General features: G+C 33.5%; 2 protein-coding genes across 3 annotated transcripts; one reads left to right on the top strand and one right to left on the bottom strand.

Moving 5' to 3' along the window:
- The first annotated feature begins 4,202 nt into the window (after nt 1-4,202).
- FAD3 (fatty acid desaturase 3) lies at nt 4,203-7,869 on the top strand. Of its 2 annotated transcripts, NM_128552.4 has the most exons (8): nt 4,203-4,754; nt 5,378-5,467; nt 6,014-6,080; nt 6,560-6,652; nt 6,740-6,925; nt 7,014-7,094; nt 7,173-7,310; nt 7,409-7,869. In NM_128552.4, the coding sequence occupies exons 1-8, from the start codon at nt 4,447-4,449 to the stop codon at nt 7,604-7,606; spliced, it is 1,161 nt and encodes a 386-aa protein (NP_180559.1). In that variant the 5' UTR covers nt 4,203-4,446; the 3' UTR covers nt 7,607-7,869. The 2 variants fall into 2 exon arrangements, with proteins under 2 accessions (NP_180559.1, NP_850139.1); NM_179808.2 differs by having other exon boundaries at nt 4,356-4,754; nt 7,014-7,310; nt 7,409-7,802.
- A 1,454-nt stretch (nt 7,870-9,323) lies between these two features.
- On the bottom strand, nt 9,324-13,185 carry AT2G29970 (Double Clp-N motif-containing P-loop nucleoside triphosphate hydrolases superfamily protein). The gene is made up of 3 exons (NM_128551.4): nt 11,633-13,185; nt 11,305-11,545; nt 9,324-11,216 (listed from the first exon to the last, which is right to left on the bottom strand). Exons 1-3 carry the CDS (start codon nt 12,790-12,792, stop codon nt 9,609-9,611), a joined length of 3,009 nt encoding a protein of 1,002 aa, NP_565689.1. The 5' UTR covers nt 12,793-13,185; the 3' UTR covers nt 9,324-9,608.
- Nucleotides 13,186-13,472: the final 287 nt, after the last annotated feature.

The raw sequence follows: 13,472 nt of genomic DNA, 5'->3' as shown, positions 1-13,472 counted from the left end.
TTTATTGAGATCATTTTTCGTATACCACATAACGTTGTTTTTTTGTTATCGTATAACCCCGCATTTTAGACATATCTTCGGTTTAAATACAAAAAGGTATTACTATAGAATTATACAAAACCTACGGAAAGCATATTCCCCCAGGCCCACCTTTTTGATATTATTTTTGGTAATTAACGTATTAATTAATATCTGGTTTCTTAAGAAAATAATTTTCTAACTTGGGTAACATAGTGGGTATCTACGAAATGATTCCTTTATCGTACACGACCTTTTCATGAAATACGGATGGTTAAATACAAATAATATAAGATGTATAAAACACGTAGAGACGTTTATGATAAGCGCAGTTAGTCGTACGTAGATAGAGAAATATACGAATCATATACTATAATAGATTATCAAAATGGCAAAACATAATCATAACTAGTCGTATTTAAAATTTTAAATCTGTATTATAAAGAGAAAATATAAGGATTCATGTGCAAATGCATAAGTGAACACTATTTTAGTATTTTTTCAAGACAATCTTGTATTTTTATTGATTTCTATTAGCTATACTAAAAGATGATGGTAACTTAAAACGTAAACAAGACATGATTTTTTTTTTTTTTGTGCACCTACAAGACATGAATTTAAATTGTTGAATCACCAACCTCCTCCCCTAAAATGGAGTATTTTGTCCTAGACCCTAGTTCGATACTCGGTTAGGAGGCGGTGTCGACTTTTTTTGGGGTTTTGGGTTTTTATTTTTGGTCTGCCTAACAATAATGGTTGACTCCGGACAAAACAGAGTATGTGCTTTGTTCTAAAAAAATTCATCTTCCTTTAATGAAAAAGAAAAGAAAACAAATGGTCTTATATAAAATTTAAATGCAAAAGACTTGATAGCAATTTATTTTCTATCTTTAAAATTGAAAAAGAGTTATAATTTCGAAAAATGTATAATTATTATAACCAAATTTAAAAAATAGTAAAGTAATTTTTAAGTTCACTATCAATTCAACGGATTAAACAGTCATAACTGTATTAACCAATTTTGTGAAAGGTTATGTAAGATTGTTCAAATTATTAATGGTCGAAAAATGTAAATTATTTATTGATTAGTTGCTATGAATTGTATAATATAAAGAAAAAAAAATATGGCCCTTCGGAAATCACGAGGAAATCGAAGGATGTCCTCCACCATGTGCGTCTGCTAAATAACAAACACATACTTCTCTTTGCATTTTGGGGTTTATTCTCAATTATTATTCTCATATCTTAACACATATATCTTTTATATAAAGTAGAAATGGTACGTAGCAAGTAGCCCACAGTAGTAAACATTTGTCGAATAGCTAGCACTGTCACGTGCAAACTCATGTCTTCGCACACACATCATTTTTGTAACTCGTCCCTTTCGGCTTTTCCTTGGTTTTACTTTTCACTCATAACAATTGGAAAAGTCCATGAAAATATAGGCTGGTATAAAATCAATTATTATGAAAGGTATATGAGTATTTAGGATCTTACAAAAATATATTTCAAATATCTTATTTAATTTGCTAATACATATATTTAGCCGAGTTGTTTTTAGCGATCAAAACCTTTTTTTTTTCCGAACGATCAAAACATTATAAAACTCAAATACTTCAAACATTATAAGACTTTGTGATTTGTAAGCTTATTTCCAAGCCGTAATTTACATCATTTGGAAAGAGAAAAATTCGAGGCTTCACACTACCATTGCTAAACCAGCAGCTAATCTGGTCAAAGAGATTCAGGTCACCATTTGTGCTAAATTAGATCGTCTAGATCGCAGCAAAATAATATTACATTCACCTTCAGCTGGTCCAACTCGGCAGTCTCAAGAAAGACCTTTCAACCTGATTTCGATTTATTCAACCTTAAATTTCTTGGGTAACTCCTTCACCTATGGTCTTGTGTTTCACTTTATTTCTCTCTTCAAAAAAAAAAATTTAAGCAGTGTAATTTCAAATGATGTCTTCTTTAGTAAAGAAAGATGAATAAAGGTTCTTAAAGATAAACAAAAAGAAAAGAAAGGATAGTTATTAGGAGATTTCGGGGATTATGAGATTGATTTGAAAGGAAAGTTAATATCATAAAATATATTCTTATTATTAAATAGGTAGATTTCCTATTGTTCCATATGCAAAGAACTTGTTAATCAAGTTATAATTTTGTATAAATAAGCATATTAGCCTATTGAATAAAATTGAGAGAAACTATATCACTTCTAAAATTTCCTCCAAACTTATCATGGTTTTTTCTGTCGTTATAACTTCAAATACGATGTAGCCACATAGATGATGAACTCCAACGGGTATATGTGGATCCAACAAAGATGATGACATGATGTTGCTGTGAATTATGAGCATGAACCGATTGATGATTTCGTTCACTTCACATGGTGACATAAGATGATGGAGATACACAACTACTAAAGTATTTTGCTATCGAATTGATAATCTTATGGCGAGGTATAAACGCCATTAGTGACCCAATAGTGGGTATAAAAACTGTGAAGATGATTTAATGATTGTCCAATGTTATACGTGTTACCACGTATGAGCTTGCGGAAGAGTATTAGAAAATCTCGAAGATTACGAGATCAATTTGAAAAGAAAGTTAATATTGTAAAATATATGTCTATTGTGAAATAGGTATATTTCCTATTGTCCCAATATAAAAAACTTATTAATCAAATTATAACTTTATATAAATAAGTATATTAGACTATTGAATAAAATTGAGAAAAACTATTCTACTATTAACGTTTTCTCTCCAAACTTATCAATAGTCTTTCTATTAAGCGGACCTATGACTACATGTTTGTCTAGGTGAGCCTATGCAATTTAGTTAGGCTTAGATATCACCCGGCAGTAGCTACATAACTAATTGAAGTCTTTTCTATGTTTCTTATTACTATAAATCGGTGCGTTTAGGTTTCCAACTCGGGTCATAGACGGTCGATAGTCATGTGAAAATGTTTCTTTCCAAATAAAGGGAAGTTATTTCAAGTAATTTTCATGAGTACTAGCATAATGTGAAATGTATTCAAATATGTGTATAATTGTAGAAAATGTTAATGCTTAAATCGTAAATGCGTGTTGGCAAAACAGTTAAGAGAAATGAAAAGGCAGAGGAAACGCCTCAATTATGTTTTTTTTTTGTATAATTCAATGTCTCCTCTACTAACCATACATGTCTTGATTCTTTAATGGCGTTGTAGTTTTGTTATGAATATATAAGTTCACTATTCAAAATATTTTAGGTGCTCATTAAAATATCGTTGAAATTACTCTATTATTATGCTATTTTTATATAACCATTCAAAGCATTTTGGCCGCACAATTTGCTCGATTTGTGTTGTTTCTTCCGTATGAAGTGCTTTTCTTCAATCCAACTGATTTGCCTACAAATAATAGGGGATCTCGCTGGTATAATTAATGTAATGAAAAAACATAAATTTTATTTCCACCAACTACTTTTATGACAAAAAAATGAAAAATATAGATAAACAAAAAATCAACCAATTACGTTGTATAAAATCGGTGATGGCAATTGGGAAAGAAAAGAAAATCGGTGATGGTGGACTATTTTAAATTAATTAAAAACAATACAAACCGGTTATTTAGGTAAAATAAATCAGAGTGATGTGCCACTTATATTTAAATTTTCCTCAGCTAACTAATTTCTAGTACTATATATTAATACTAACCTTTGATTTTAGATTTGCTTTTTCTTTTATTGCGAGTTTGTCATTTTTTTTTAACTTCTTGTCATTTTTACATTTAATTTTCTTTTACTACTATATACTACTATTAGCCATCAGTTTTCTCCTATTTAGTTTTTAGGATAACTAAAATTTCAAGAAATATTGTATTTGGTGCATAATACATTGGGGTTGGTAGATTCTCCATAGTAAGAAATGAATATAATTTAGTTGGTATACTTGGTACGTGCAAGGAAAAACCAAGAAATATTCATCTTCTTATCACAATTGCTTATATTAGGAAATAAATCAGAGAAATATATTCTTAACTTACACGAATTGAAATGGTGAAACAAATTATGGTAAAGTTTTGTTCTTCTTAAAATTTTATTACTTACTTTAGCGTGCGTGTCACACATTTCTGACCAATTTTGTTTTCACTTAACAACGTAACCAAAAGTATTAAACAGCAACTTTAACCCAAAAAAACAGCAAAATTACCCATTTTATCCTTCAAATAAATAAAAAGTTATAAGAAAACAAAAACAAAAATTGGAGTCTTTCTCATTGTCGACACATCTTCTCTCTTTATATAAACAAATCTCACAAACCCCAAAAATTCATCAAACCCTTTCTTCACCACATTATTTTCACTGAGCGCATAACATTTTTGAGACAAGAGACTCTCTCTCTCTCTCTTCTCTCTTTCTCTCCCCCTCTCTCCGGCGATGGTTGTTGCTATGGACCAACGCACCAATGTGAACGGAGATCCCGGCGCCGGAGACCGGAAGAAAGAAGAAAGGTTTGATCCGAGTGCACAACCACCGTTCAAGATCGGAGATATAAGGGCGGCGATTCCTAAGCACTGTTGGGTTAAGAGTCCTTTGAGATCAATGAGTTACGTCGTCAGAGACATTATCGCCGTCGCGGCTTTGGCCATCGCTGCCGTGTATGTTGATAGCTGGTTCCTTTGGCCTCTTTATTGGGCCGCCCAAGGAACACTTTTCTGGGCCATCTTTGTTCTCGGCCACGACTGGTATAATTTCTTAATCTTACGTTTAACATTTTCATTTTAATTTAATTAATCCTTCTTTATCAACTAATCTCTTAAATTTTTCATTTTTTCTAATTGTTTGTGTTACTTTTTGCTTTTTTAATTGCCTCGAATTCTTAAATTACTTAGAATACACGTTCGATGAGTATTGTCGCTAACTTCAATATTTGTTCTTTTGAGGTTACTTTATTTTTTTTGTAATATTAAAAAACAAAACAGGAAAAGAGGATCCAAGATTTCTGTTTTTAGATATTTTTCTTCAATAACGTTCCACGATGATGATTAGTCGTAAGACTCGTAACAAAATATCTTTTCTATTATTAATGTTAATTCCGCATTTCATGGATCTACGTTCCAAGTTTCCAATTATTTCTCCTCTAGATCTCCGGAACTTTTAATTAGAAATTAAATATTTTATACAATGTTTTTATTAACTCTTTTTATGTGTGTACCAATGTACTTTCGAGATTTATACACGTCATATATAGATTTTCTTACTTTCTTAAGGTGTCTTAAATTAAAACAAACATGGAAAAGCAATATTTTTTTGCAGTAAATGTGATATATACTATGAATAATAATTGAATGTGTAAATCATGATACAGTGGACATGGGAGTTTCTCAGACATTCCTCTACTGAATAGTGTGGTTGGTCACATTCTTCATTCTTTCATCCTCGTTCCTTACCATGGTTGGTAAGTTACTTATTTTTATTCTTTTCTACTATTATTTCTCTTTTTACTGTTTATTTTGTTATTTATGGTGCATGGTATCAAGTTAATCTGTTTGATTTTTGTTCCATCTTTTTTTGGTATAGGCAGATTTTGTAATTTAATTAATGCATGTGACTGTGTGGTGGCTTTTATTTTTCCACTCCAAAAGCATCAAATCTTTAGTAACCAAAGAAAAAGAATCAATACTTTTATTAACTGCTGTGGGCCTATTTATGGCCCTTTAGCCAACCTGAACTTGAAGAAATTAATGCACCTTTGTGTAATTTTTTTTTTAAAGCCAAATGATTTTGATATATGTCAATCTTTATATGTATTCATCAGTTGATATCATTAAAAAAAGTAGATCTTTATGTATCATTTTTACGAAACATTATAGTATTTGTTTGTTACTTACTTATCCCTAGTTATAAATTTGAGATTGTTAGAATCTGCCCCGAAAACGACATTATATGACAGATGTATTTATAATTTACGAATTGAAATGTTAATATTAATTGGGTTATGCAGGAGAATAAGCCACCGGACACACCACCAGAACCATGGCCATGTTGAAAACGACGAGTCATGGGTTCCGGTAATCTTTCCCTCTCTCATCAGTGTACTCTTGTCTTTTTCATTTTATATTTATTTTCCCGTCGAATAATTTATATGCTTAAAACACTTAGAAAATTCTATGTTTTTTAATATGTTTTAGTTTTAGTTTTAGTTTAGGCAACTTGTCAGTTTTTTGTTTTCTAGCTGTAGTAAAAAAAGATTTGCAAGTGTCGTAGTTCAGTCTGTAATTGATTTTTTATAGGACCAACTCTATCGTAGTATATAAGTTAAATAATGGACCACTAATATTCGAGTGCTTCGCATAGAACGATTCTCCTCGAAATGCGAATACTTTTCTTCCATTACTTTTTGAGTTTTTTTGGCGTTTTCGTTATGTTTTGTCTATATCTTAGAATTAAAAAAATGCACATGCAATATATTGATAAACACGATTAAAAGCATAATGTAAATTTCTACGAGTACTAATAATAATCAGTCATTTTAATTAAAACGTTTCAGTTACCAGAAAGGGTGTACAAGAAATTGCCCCACAGTACTCGGATGCTCAGATACACTGTCCCTCTCCCCATGCTCGCATATCCTCTCTATTTGGTAAATTTTGAAATTCCCAAACCTTTATAGTTGATTTGAGATTGTTAAGAGTAAAATATATTTGATATTGGGGGATTGATTTTATAGTGCTACAGAAGTCCTGGAAAAGAAGGATCACATTTTAACCCATACAGTAGTTTATTTGCTCCAAGCGAGAGAAAGCTTATTGCAACTTCAACTACTTGTTGGTCCATAATGTTCGTCAGTCTTATCGCTCTATCTTTCGTCTTCGGTCCACTCGCGGTTCTTAAAGTCTACGGTGTACCGTACATTGTAAGTCATACGAAAATTCATATCTTATAATGATCACTTTTAGATATTTATACGTTTTGACATAAGTTTGGATTTTCTGTTTAATCAGATCTTTGTGATGTGGTTGGATGCTGTCACGTATTTGCATCATCATGGTCACGATGAGAAGTTGCCTTGGTATAGAGGCAAGGTAAGTAAAATCAAATATATATGTTTTGTAACAGAAAATTAGCGATGTTATGGATTAATGGATTTGTTTGATTAATAGGAATGGAGTTATCTACGTGGAGGATTAACAACAATTGATAGAGATTACGGAATCTTTAACAACATTCATCACGACATTGGAACTCACGTGATCCATCATCTCTTCCCACAAATCCCTCACTATCACTTGGTCGACGCCGTGAGTGATCATTTCATTACATTATATTGAGATTTAATACATAGTGTTACTAGAAAAGGTGATTAATAATTAGGGATTGTTTAATTGATTAATGACAGACGAAAGCAGCTAAACATGTGTTGGGAAGATACTACAGAGAACCAAAGACGTCAGGAGCAATACCGATCCACTTGGTGGAGAGTTTGGTCGCAAGTATTAAGAAAGATCATTACGTCAGCGACACTGGTGATATTGTCTTCTACGAGACAGATCCAGATCTCTACGTTTACGCTTCTGACAAATCTAAAATCAATTAATCTCCATTTGTTTAGCTCTATTAGGAATAAACCAGCCCACTTTTAAAATTTTTATTTCTTGTTGTTTTTAAGTTAAAAGTGTACTCGTGAAACTCTTTTTTTTTTCTTTTTTTTTTATTAATGTATTTACATTACAAGGCGTAAAGTTTTGTTATTTCTCTTTTCTTCTTTTAGTTACCATCAAAAAGATTTCAATACTTTTGGTTCAGACAAAAGAAAAAGACAGTTCCACTGAAAGTACGACAAAATGCACGCCGCTTATGGGTCCCTTTCGTAACAACAATGTGTCACAGAGTTGTCGCTGTTTTTTTTAAAAGTAATGGGCCTATTTCAAGGCCCAAATATTATATGAAGTCTCTTGATTACATATCTAATTTTTAAACAACAAATCCATACTACAGTTTAGTTTAGTTTAGTTTTGTGCTATAATAATAAACTGGACAGTCACGGCAAAAGACATCAAAACAAAATGAAATGGATTGGACAATCATGACAAAAGACATCAAAATCGATGATCTAATGAACGATATGAAATGGACGGTGATCATGTTGTTTATTTTATTAAAAAAAGCTAATCTAATGGATGTATTTTATTAAAAAAAGCTAATCTAATGGATGAAATTCAAGACATCTACACAAGTTCTTAAGATAAATTTTTATACTTTATTTGTTGATTAACTTTGTTAGTTTCTGTGCTTATTAATTTATTAGAACTGTGGTAGTTTATGGCTGTTATTCCTTCTTTCTTTTGTGTCAATTTAATGATATGATTAAAGACTTAAAAAGATAAAAAAAAAACGTTTGGTTTTGGTATTGCGCAAGTTATATGTCGAGCTTTAGGCCCTGAATGGATGCTGATTTTGGATTCAGTTTTTGAATTTAGATTTTAGTTTATAGATTTTAGATTTTAGTTTTAGATTTTTATTATTATATTTTTGTTTCAAAAACCCCAAAAAATTGGTTTTTGGTTTTTGAGAAAAATAACGTTGATTGAGTAAAAACTAGATTTCCTAAATTTTAGGAGAACTAAAAAACTAAAATCATGAATGGAAAACTACAAGAAAATAGTTTTTTTAAATTGTAGGGAAACCAAAATTTTAAAATCTTGATTGGTATGAAAATAAGTTTTTGGAAAACAAAAACCAAAAACTCTTACAAAATCTTACAAAATCTACAAAATCTACAAAACATTAGTAGTTTTAATAGTGGTGGACTGAGTTTATTAGTTTGCGTTATTCGTAGAAAAAGTTAAAAATTTGAATGGTTTTTTAGTCCATCAATAAAAAATGATGTAGTTTATAGCTATTAGCCCAAACAAATTAATAAACACTAAAACAATAAAGAGATTTTTTTTTCTTCTTTACAAATTTTGCCTGTTTAGCAAAATGGAAAACAAAATCATCAAAGCTTGTATGGAGGTAATGCAAATCCTCATCTTAATTTCTAGACATTAACCGTTAATATTTCAAACCATTGACATCATGAACCACTAAAAGTACAGTTCCAAAGTCAGAGTCTAAATAATGCTGTCAACATCCATGGAAAATTTCATGCATATATATCATGATCTCATTATCCACTTTGTTCACTACACTACAATACAAAAATTGATCAAAACTCATGTACCAAAAATTCTAGCTATTAATTAAAAAAAAACTACCTAAAATCTGTTTATAAATTTTAGTGAGTAAAAGAATAGCACAATGGGTTTCTGATATAGAAATGCAGAAAGCCTAATATGAACTGATAGTAATAATTCTACAAGTTATACAGAGACATGTTAAATGATAAAAATACTGGAAATTAAGGAACCTAAAACCAAAATCTGTAGCAATTTGGGCCCTTCTTCAAAAGCTATGTACCACACTTAATAGCTCAGCTTTATGACTATATAATATATACATTTAGTGACAAAGAACAAACTCAAACCAAGCCGATTACAAAACTCTGGGATAATCTATATAACTATCATCACTTATACATAAAATTACAACAACAATAATCAGATCACTTCGACTCTCGCCGGAAACTGTTGTATCCCTGTAGTCTCCTCTTCAGCCGGAGACTCTCTAGAGGCAACAAGTTTCACAGAAAAAGGAGCAGCGGGAACACACTTTTGTCTCGCTTTAGCAAAGCTTGGAGCAAGAACAGTTTGCAGCCACTGATCAAATGTTTTCTCTTCATCTGATGACCATCTTAAAGCAGCAAGAATCTTAAGGATCACATCGTTTTCGATCTCTAGATGTGTTTCAGGTCCAAAAGACAGATGAAATAGCGAAAGAATATTCCTTTTTATGTTTTTTGCTAACTCATCAAAGTCAATAAGCTTGAACGTCACTTTCCCATCTACTTGTTCCACAAAATCCTCAAGCCAAGCTTCTGTGTTCTCCGACATTGTATACGCTTCGTCTTCGTTTGCTTCAATCTCATCCACAGGAAGATTTAGATCAAGAAACGAACGCTGAGACTTAAGGGCTCGAAGCTCTGTCACCTCTGTTTCTGCCTCCTCCTGTCTTCTCTTATTGGGACCATTCTTGTTAACATTTGAAGTGTCTGCTAGTTTTATCTGAAGTGTCCAGTTTTTGGCATTGAGAACTCTTTCCTCGGAGTATTTGACTGGTTCTTCAAGAACATGACAATCACTGGCTTTATCACTTCCAGAAATAGTAGCAACAACTATAACATTTTTCATACTGATCTCTCTCCCATGCGAGTCACGGAGTTTTCCAGTTCTCATAGCCTCAGACAATCTGATCTGATCAGGGAACTCGGCCTTTTCCACGTTTTCGATGAAAACAACAGAATCCGCACGTCTCGCCACTTCGCCAGCAATGTAATCAACAACTGTTTTCCCTCTGAATCTATCGTCAAGACTGTCTTGTGACTTGAAATCCACACAGATGAAGTTGTCTTGTCCACCACAGAAGACTTCAGCAAGAGCTAATGCTACTTTCTTCTTCCCGGCTTTATCAGGTCCAAGAAGAGCAAGCCAAACATTACTTGTGGTTGCTACGTGGTTGTTTCTTCTCCTGGACTCATCTCTGTATCCACAAACAATTTCGCTAATCGCATTCACAGCTTCGTTCTGAAAACCGACTTTTCGAGAGAGTAGTTCCCTGAGAGACTTGAAATCTTTGCAGTATCTCGAAGCTGACAACAATTGTTTCTCTTTGATCACCTCAAAGTCTCTCCTTTCAACTGATACTGGTGTGCTTGGTTCTTGGTTCTTCGATGCGTAGATTGTTCCCAACCCTAAATCTGTTGTAACAAAGCTCAAAGGCGAGTTCGTTGTTGAACTTGAGAGATCCTCAGTATGTTTTGGCTTTGAGATTTTGACTGATAAACCAGGTTGGTGTGGCGGATTCTGCGGTAGAGCCACCATCCCTTGAAAGCTTTCAGACGTCCTAGTGCAAACAATTTTCTCAGTTGGGCTTCCAAGACTCATCTTGGTCTGGCTAGAAGAACCAAGCTGAAGCGGGAACTGCGGTCTAACGGGCTGAAAACTGAGTTTAGGAAACGCCGGAGTTTGATGGATTCTTTGACAAATGTCGTCCCATTTCTTCTGCAGAGCGGGAATCCGAGAGGCTAATACGTTTGGATCATCTTTAACCTGCACTGAATGAGAAGTAAACACTCTCAAGATATTGCATTACAAGCAAAAACATAATGAAAACTAGTTTTGTTCATAGAGGCTACACCTTTCCGAGATTTCCTTTCTCGTGTTCATGCTCCACATTTCGTAACCAAGAAGGTAACTTCTCCGAACACTGATCATCGATCATCGACCCCGACTTAGCAAAGGCGGTGACTTCTTGCTCATACTTCTCGTTACAAAGATGACACCGAGGTAAAGTCTGATTCATCGAGCTACTAGACGGTATTCTAAAATCCGATGTGGATGAGAAAAACCCTCCAAATGGAACAAAAGATCCCATCAAACTGTATATAAACACATAACACCACAGTTTCAATAAAAATATTCAAACTTTGGATACAAAACAATCAAACATAGAGAATAAAACAAACCTAGATTTTGGATAAAGCCCTTGACTTGAAGATGTAATAGGAAGAAGATGAAGATTCCAATCTTTATCAATCGTTGGAAACCTCTCAATCAGCTTCAAATACGTCTCATTACTCGAAACACTTCCAATAAACCAAAGTTTCTCACGGTGAAGCTTCAACAAATCAGCGAGCTTCAACACAAACTTCTCAATCACATCAACAGAGAAAACATCACTAGCTAAAACCTTTAACTCTCCAAGGTTCAAAACCATCCCTGACTTCAATCTCCCTAAATCATCAAACTTTATATCTATTCTTGATCCATCAACTAAAACTTCACTAATCTTTATACTAACTACACTTAACCCACTAATCTCCAAAGGTAAAAAACCAAACTTTCCTCTGTTTATAGAATCAGTAAACGTTTTAAGAGCTTCAACACCACAAACACCAACTAGTAATGGATTCTTCTTATCTTTCCTCGCTAAAACTTCACCGATTCTTCTACAGTTCTCGTCGAGATCACCAAACGGAAACCCGAATCTAACCCGACCCGAGTCAGATTCCGGTAAGTTACATAAAAACAGAGGAGGAATACGAGATCTTGACGTGAACCGTGAAGAGAATTGAGACGTCACCGGAGGATGAAGCACGTCGAGTTTAATGTCGGTGCTTCTAAACCCGGCTTCACCAAAGACCCGACTCACAATCGGGTCATCTAAAATGGATAGTATAAAATACTTCAACTCAACTTTCAAAACCGACGTCGTTTCCGTGTTGTTGTTTCCATGGATTTGATGAAGATGATAAGTCTCTGGATGACGTCGTTGAGTCGCTTGAGATCTTTTGATCGCCGCCATGAGAGAGTTTGAGACCGGAGGATCTTCTTCCACCGTCGTCGTTGGTGTTGATTTCGAAGAAGGTAATCTGTCTAGAGAAACGCCGACGCAGAGCTCAAGCGCGCGAAACTGGAGACGTGAAGAGTACGGTGTGTTGTGGGCGGCGCGTGAGATACACACTTCTCGGAGAATCGATGAAGGCATTGTTAAAAGACCTGAAACGGCGTGAAGTGACGTCGTTTGTGCGTGGCTTCGACGACGCGCGACGGAGACTGCGTCGTCTAATGCACGCGCTGTTTCTTCCGTTAAACATTGTCTCGCCGTGGTTACTGGTGTCGGCATCGTCGCCGGTTTAGTTATAAAAAATTCGAAATTAAAAGTAAACCAAACCACAACACCAATCAATAAAATTCATACAAGAAACTATAAACAAAAACAAAGCGTGAAATTTTTAAAGCTGGAAATGGGATTTTTACGACAAAGAAATGAAAACCGTGTAGTCGCTTTTATGAAAAAGAAGTGTTTTTAATTTATAATATATAGTTTTTATGTTTTATGTTTGTACGTTTCTTTCTTTGGTTTCAATCCTCAGAAGCTTGTGAAGATAGATATGTAAGAAAGAAGAGTCGCTGTTTGGTGGTCTATTGGCGATGGAACCCACTAATATATTTTATATTTATATTTTGAATGATTATTTGTTATTATTATGAAATGTTTTTGTTTGTGTAATTTTTGTTGTTGTTGTTGTTATGTGTTGTTATGTGTTGCCCCAAATACTCGTGTATATTGAAGGAGGAAAGGCAAAGAAAGGCACATGTGGTGAGCATAGATTCTCTATGGCCCAACTCAAAGATCTTCCTTTGCTTCCATTCGCTTAAACTCTTCAAATTTTCAATTAAGTTTGGATTTGACAATCCACATTGTTTTTCACAATTATTCTTCTTTTTATTGTTTTTGATTTTCTCTCTTCTCTTATTCTTATCTAAAGTAGCTAGACAGAAAAATATCTAAGTGTATGAGTG

The sequence above is a fragment of the Arabidopsis thaliana genome, chromosome 2 (assembly GCF_000001735.4).
Source record: "Arabidopsis thaliana chromosome 2, partial sequence".
Classification (NCBI taxonomy): Eukaryota; Viridiplantae; Streptophyta; class Magnoliopsida; order Brassicales; family Brassicaceae; genus Arabidopsis; species Arabidopsis thaliana.
Note: the sequence above shows the minus strand (reverse complement) of the source record. Positions and strands in the feature narration are given on the sequence as shown.

What these genes read in the sequence shown, in the direction of transcription:
- FAD3 (NM_128552.4), top strand. Translation starts at nt 4,447, where the DNA reads ATGGTTGTTGCTATGGACCAACGCACCAATGTGAACGGAGATCCCGGC. An exon ending in TTTGTTCTCGGCCACGACTG is followed by an intron (nt 4,755 to 5,377) that starts GTATAATTTCTT and finishes ATCATGATACAG; the next exon opens with TGGACATGGGAGTTTCTCAG. An exon ending in TGCCTTGGTATAGAGGCAAG is followed by an intron (nt 7,095 to 7,172) that starts GTAAGTAAAATC and finishes TTTGATTAATAG; the next exon opens with GAATGGAGTTATCTACGTGG.
- AT2G29970 (NM_128551.4), bottom strand. Translation starts at nt 12,792, where the DNA reads ATGCCGACACCAGTAACCACGGCGAGACAATGTTTAACGGAAGAAACA. An exon ending in GGGCTTTATCCAAAATCTAG is followed by an intron (nt 11,546 to 11,632) that starts GTTTGTTTTATT and finishes GTTTATATACAG; the next exon opens with TTTGATGGGATCTTTTGTTC. An exon ending in AGAAAGGAAATCTCGGAAAG is followed by an intron (nt 11,217 to 11,304) that starts GTGTAGCCTCTA and finishes CATTCAGTGCAG; the next exon opens with GTTAAAGATGATCCAAACGT.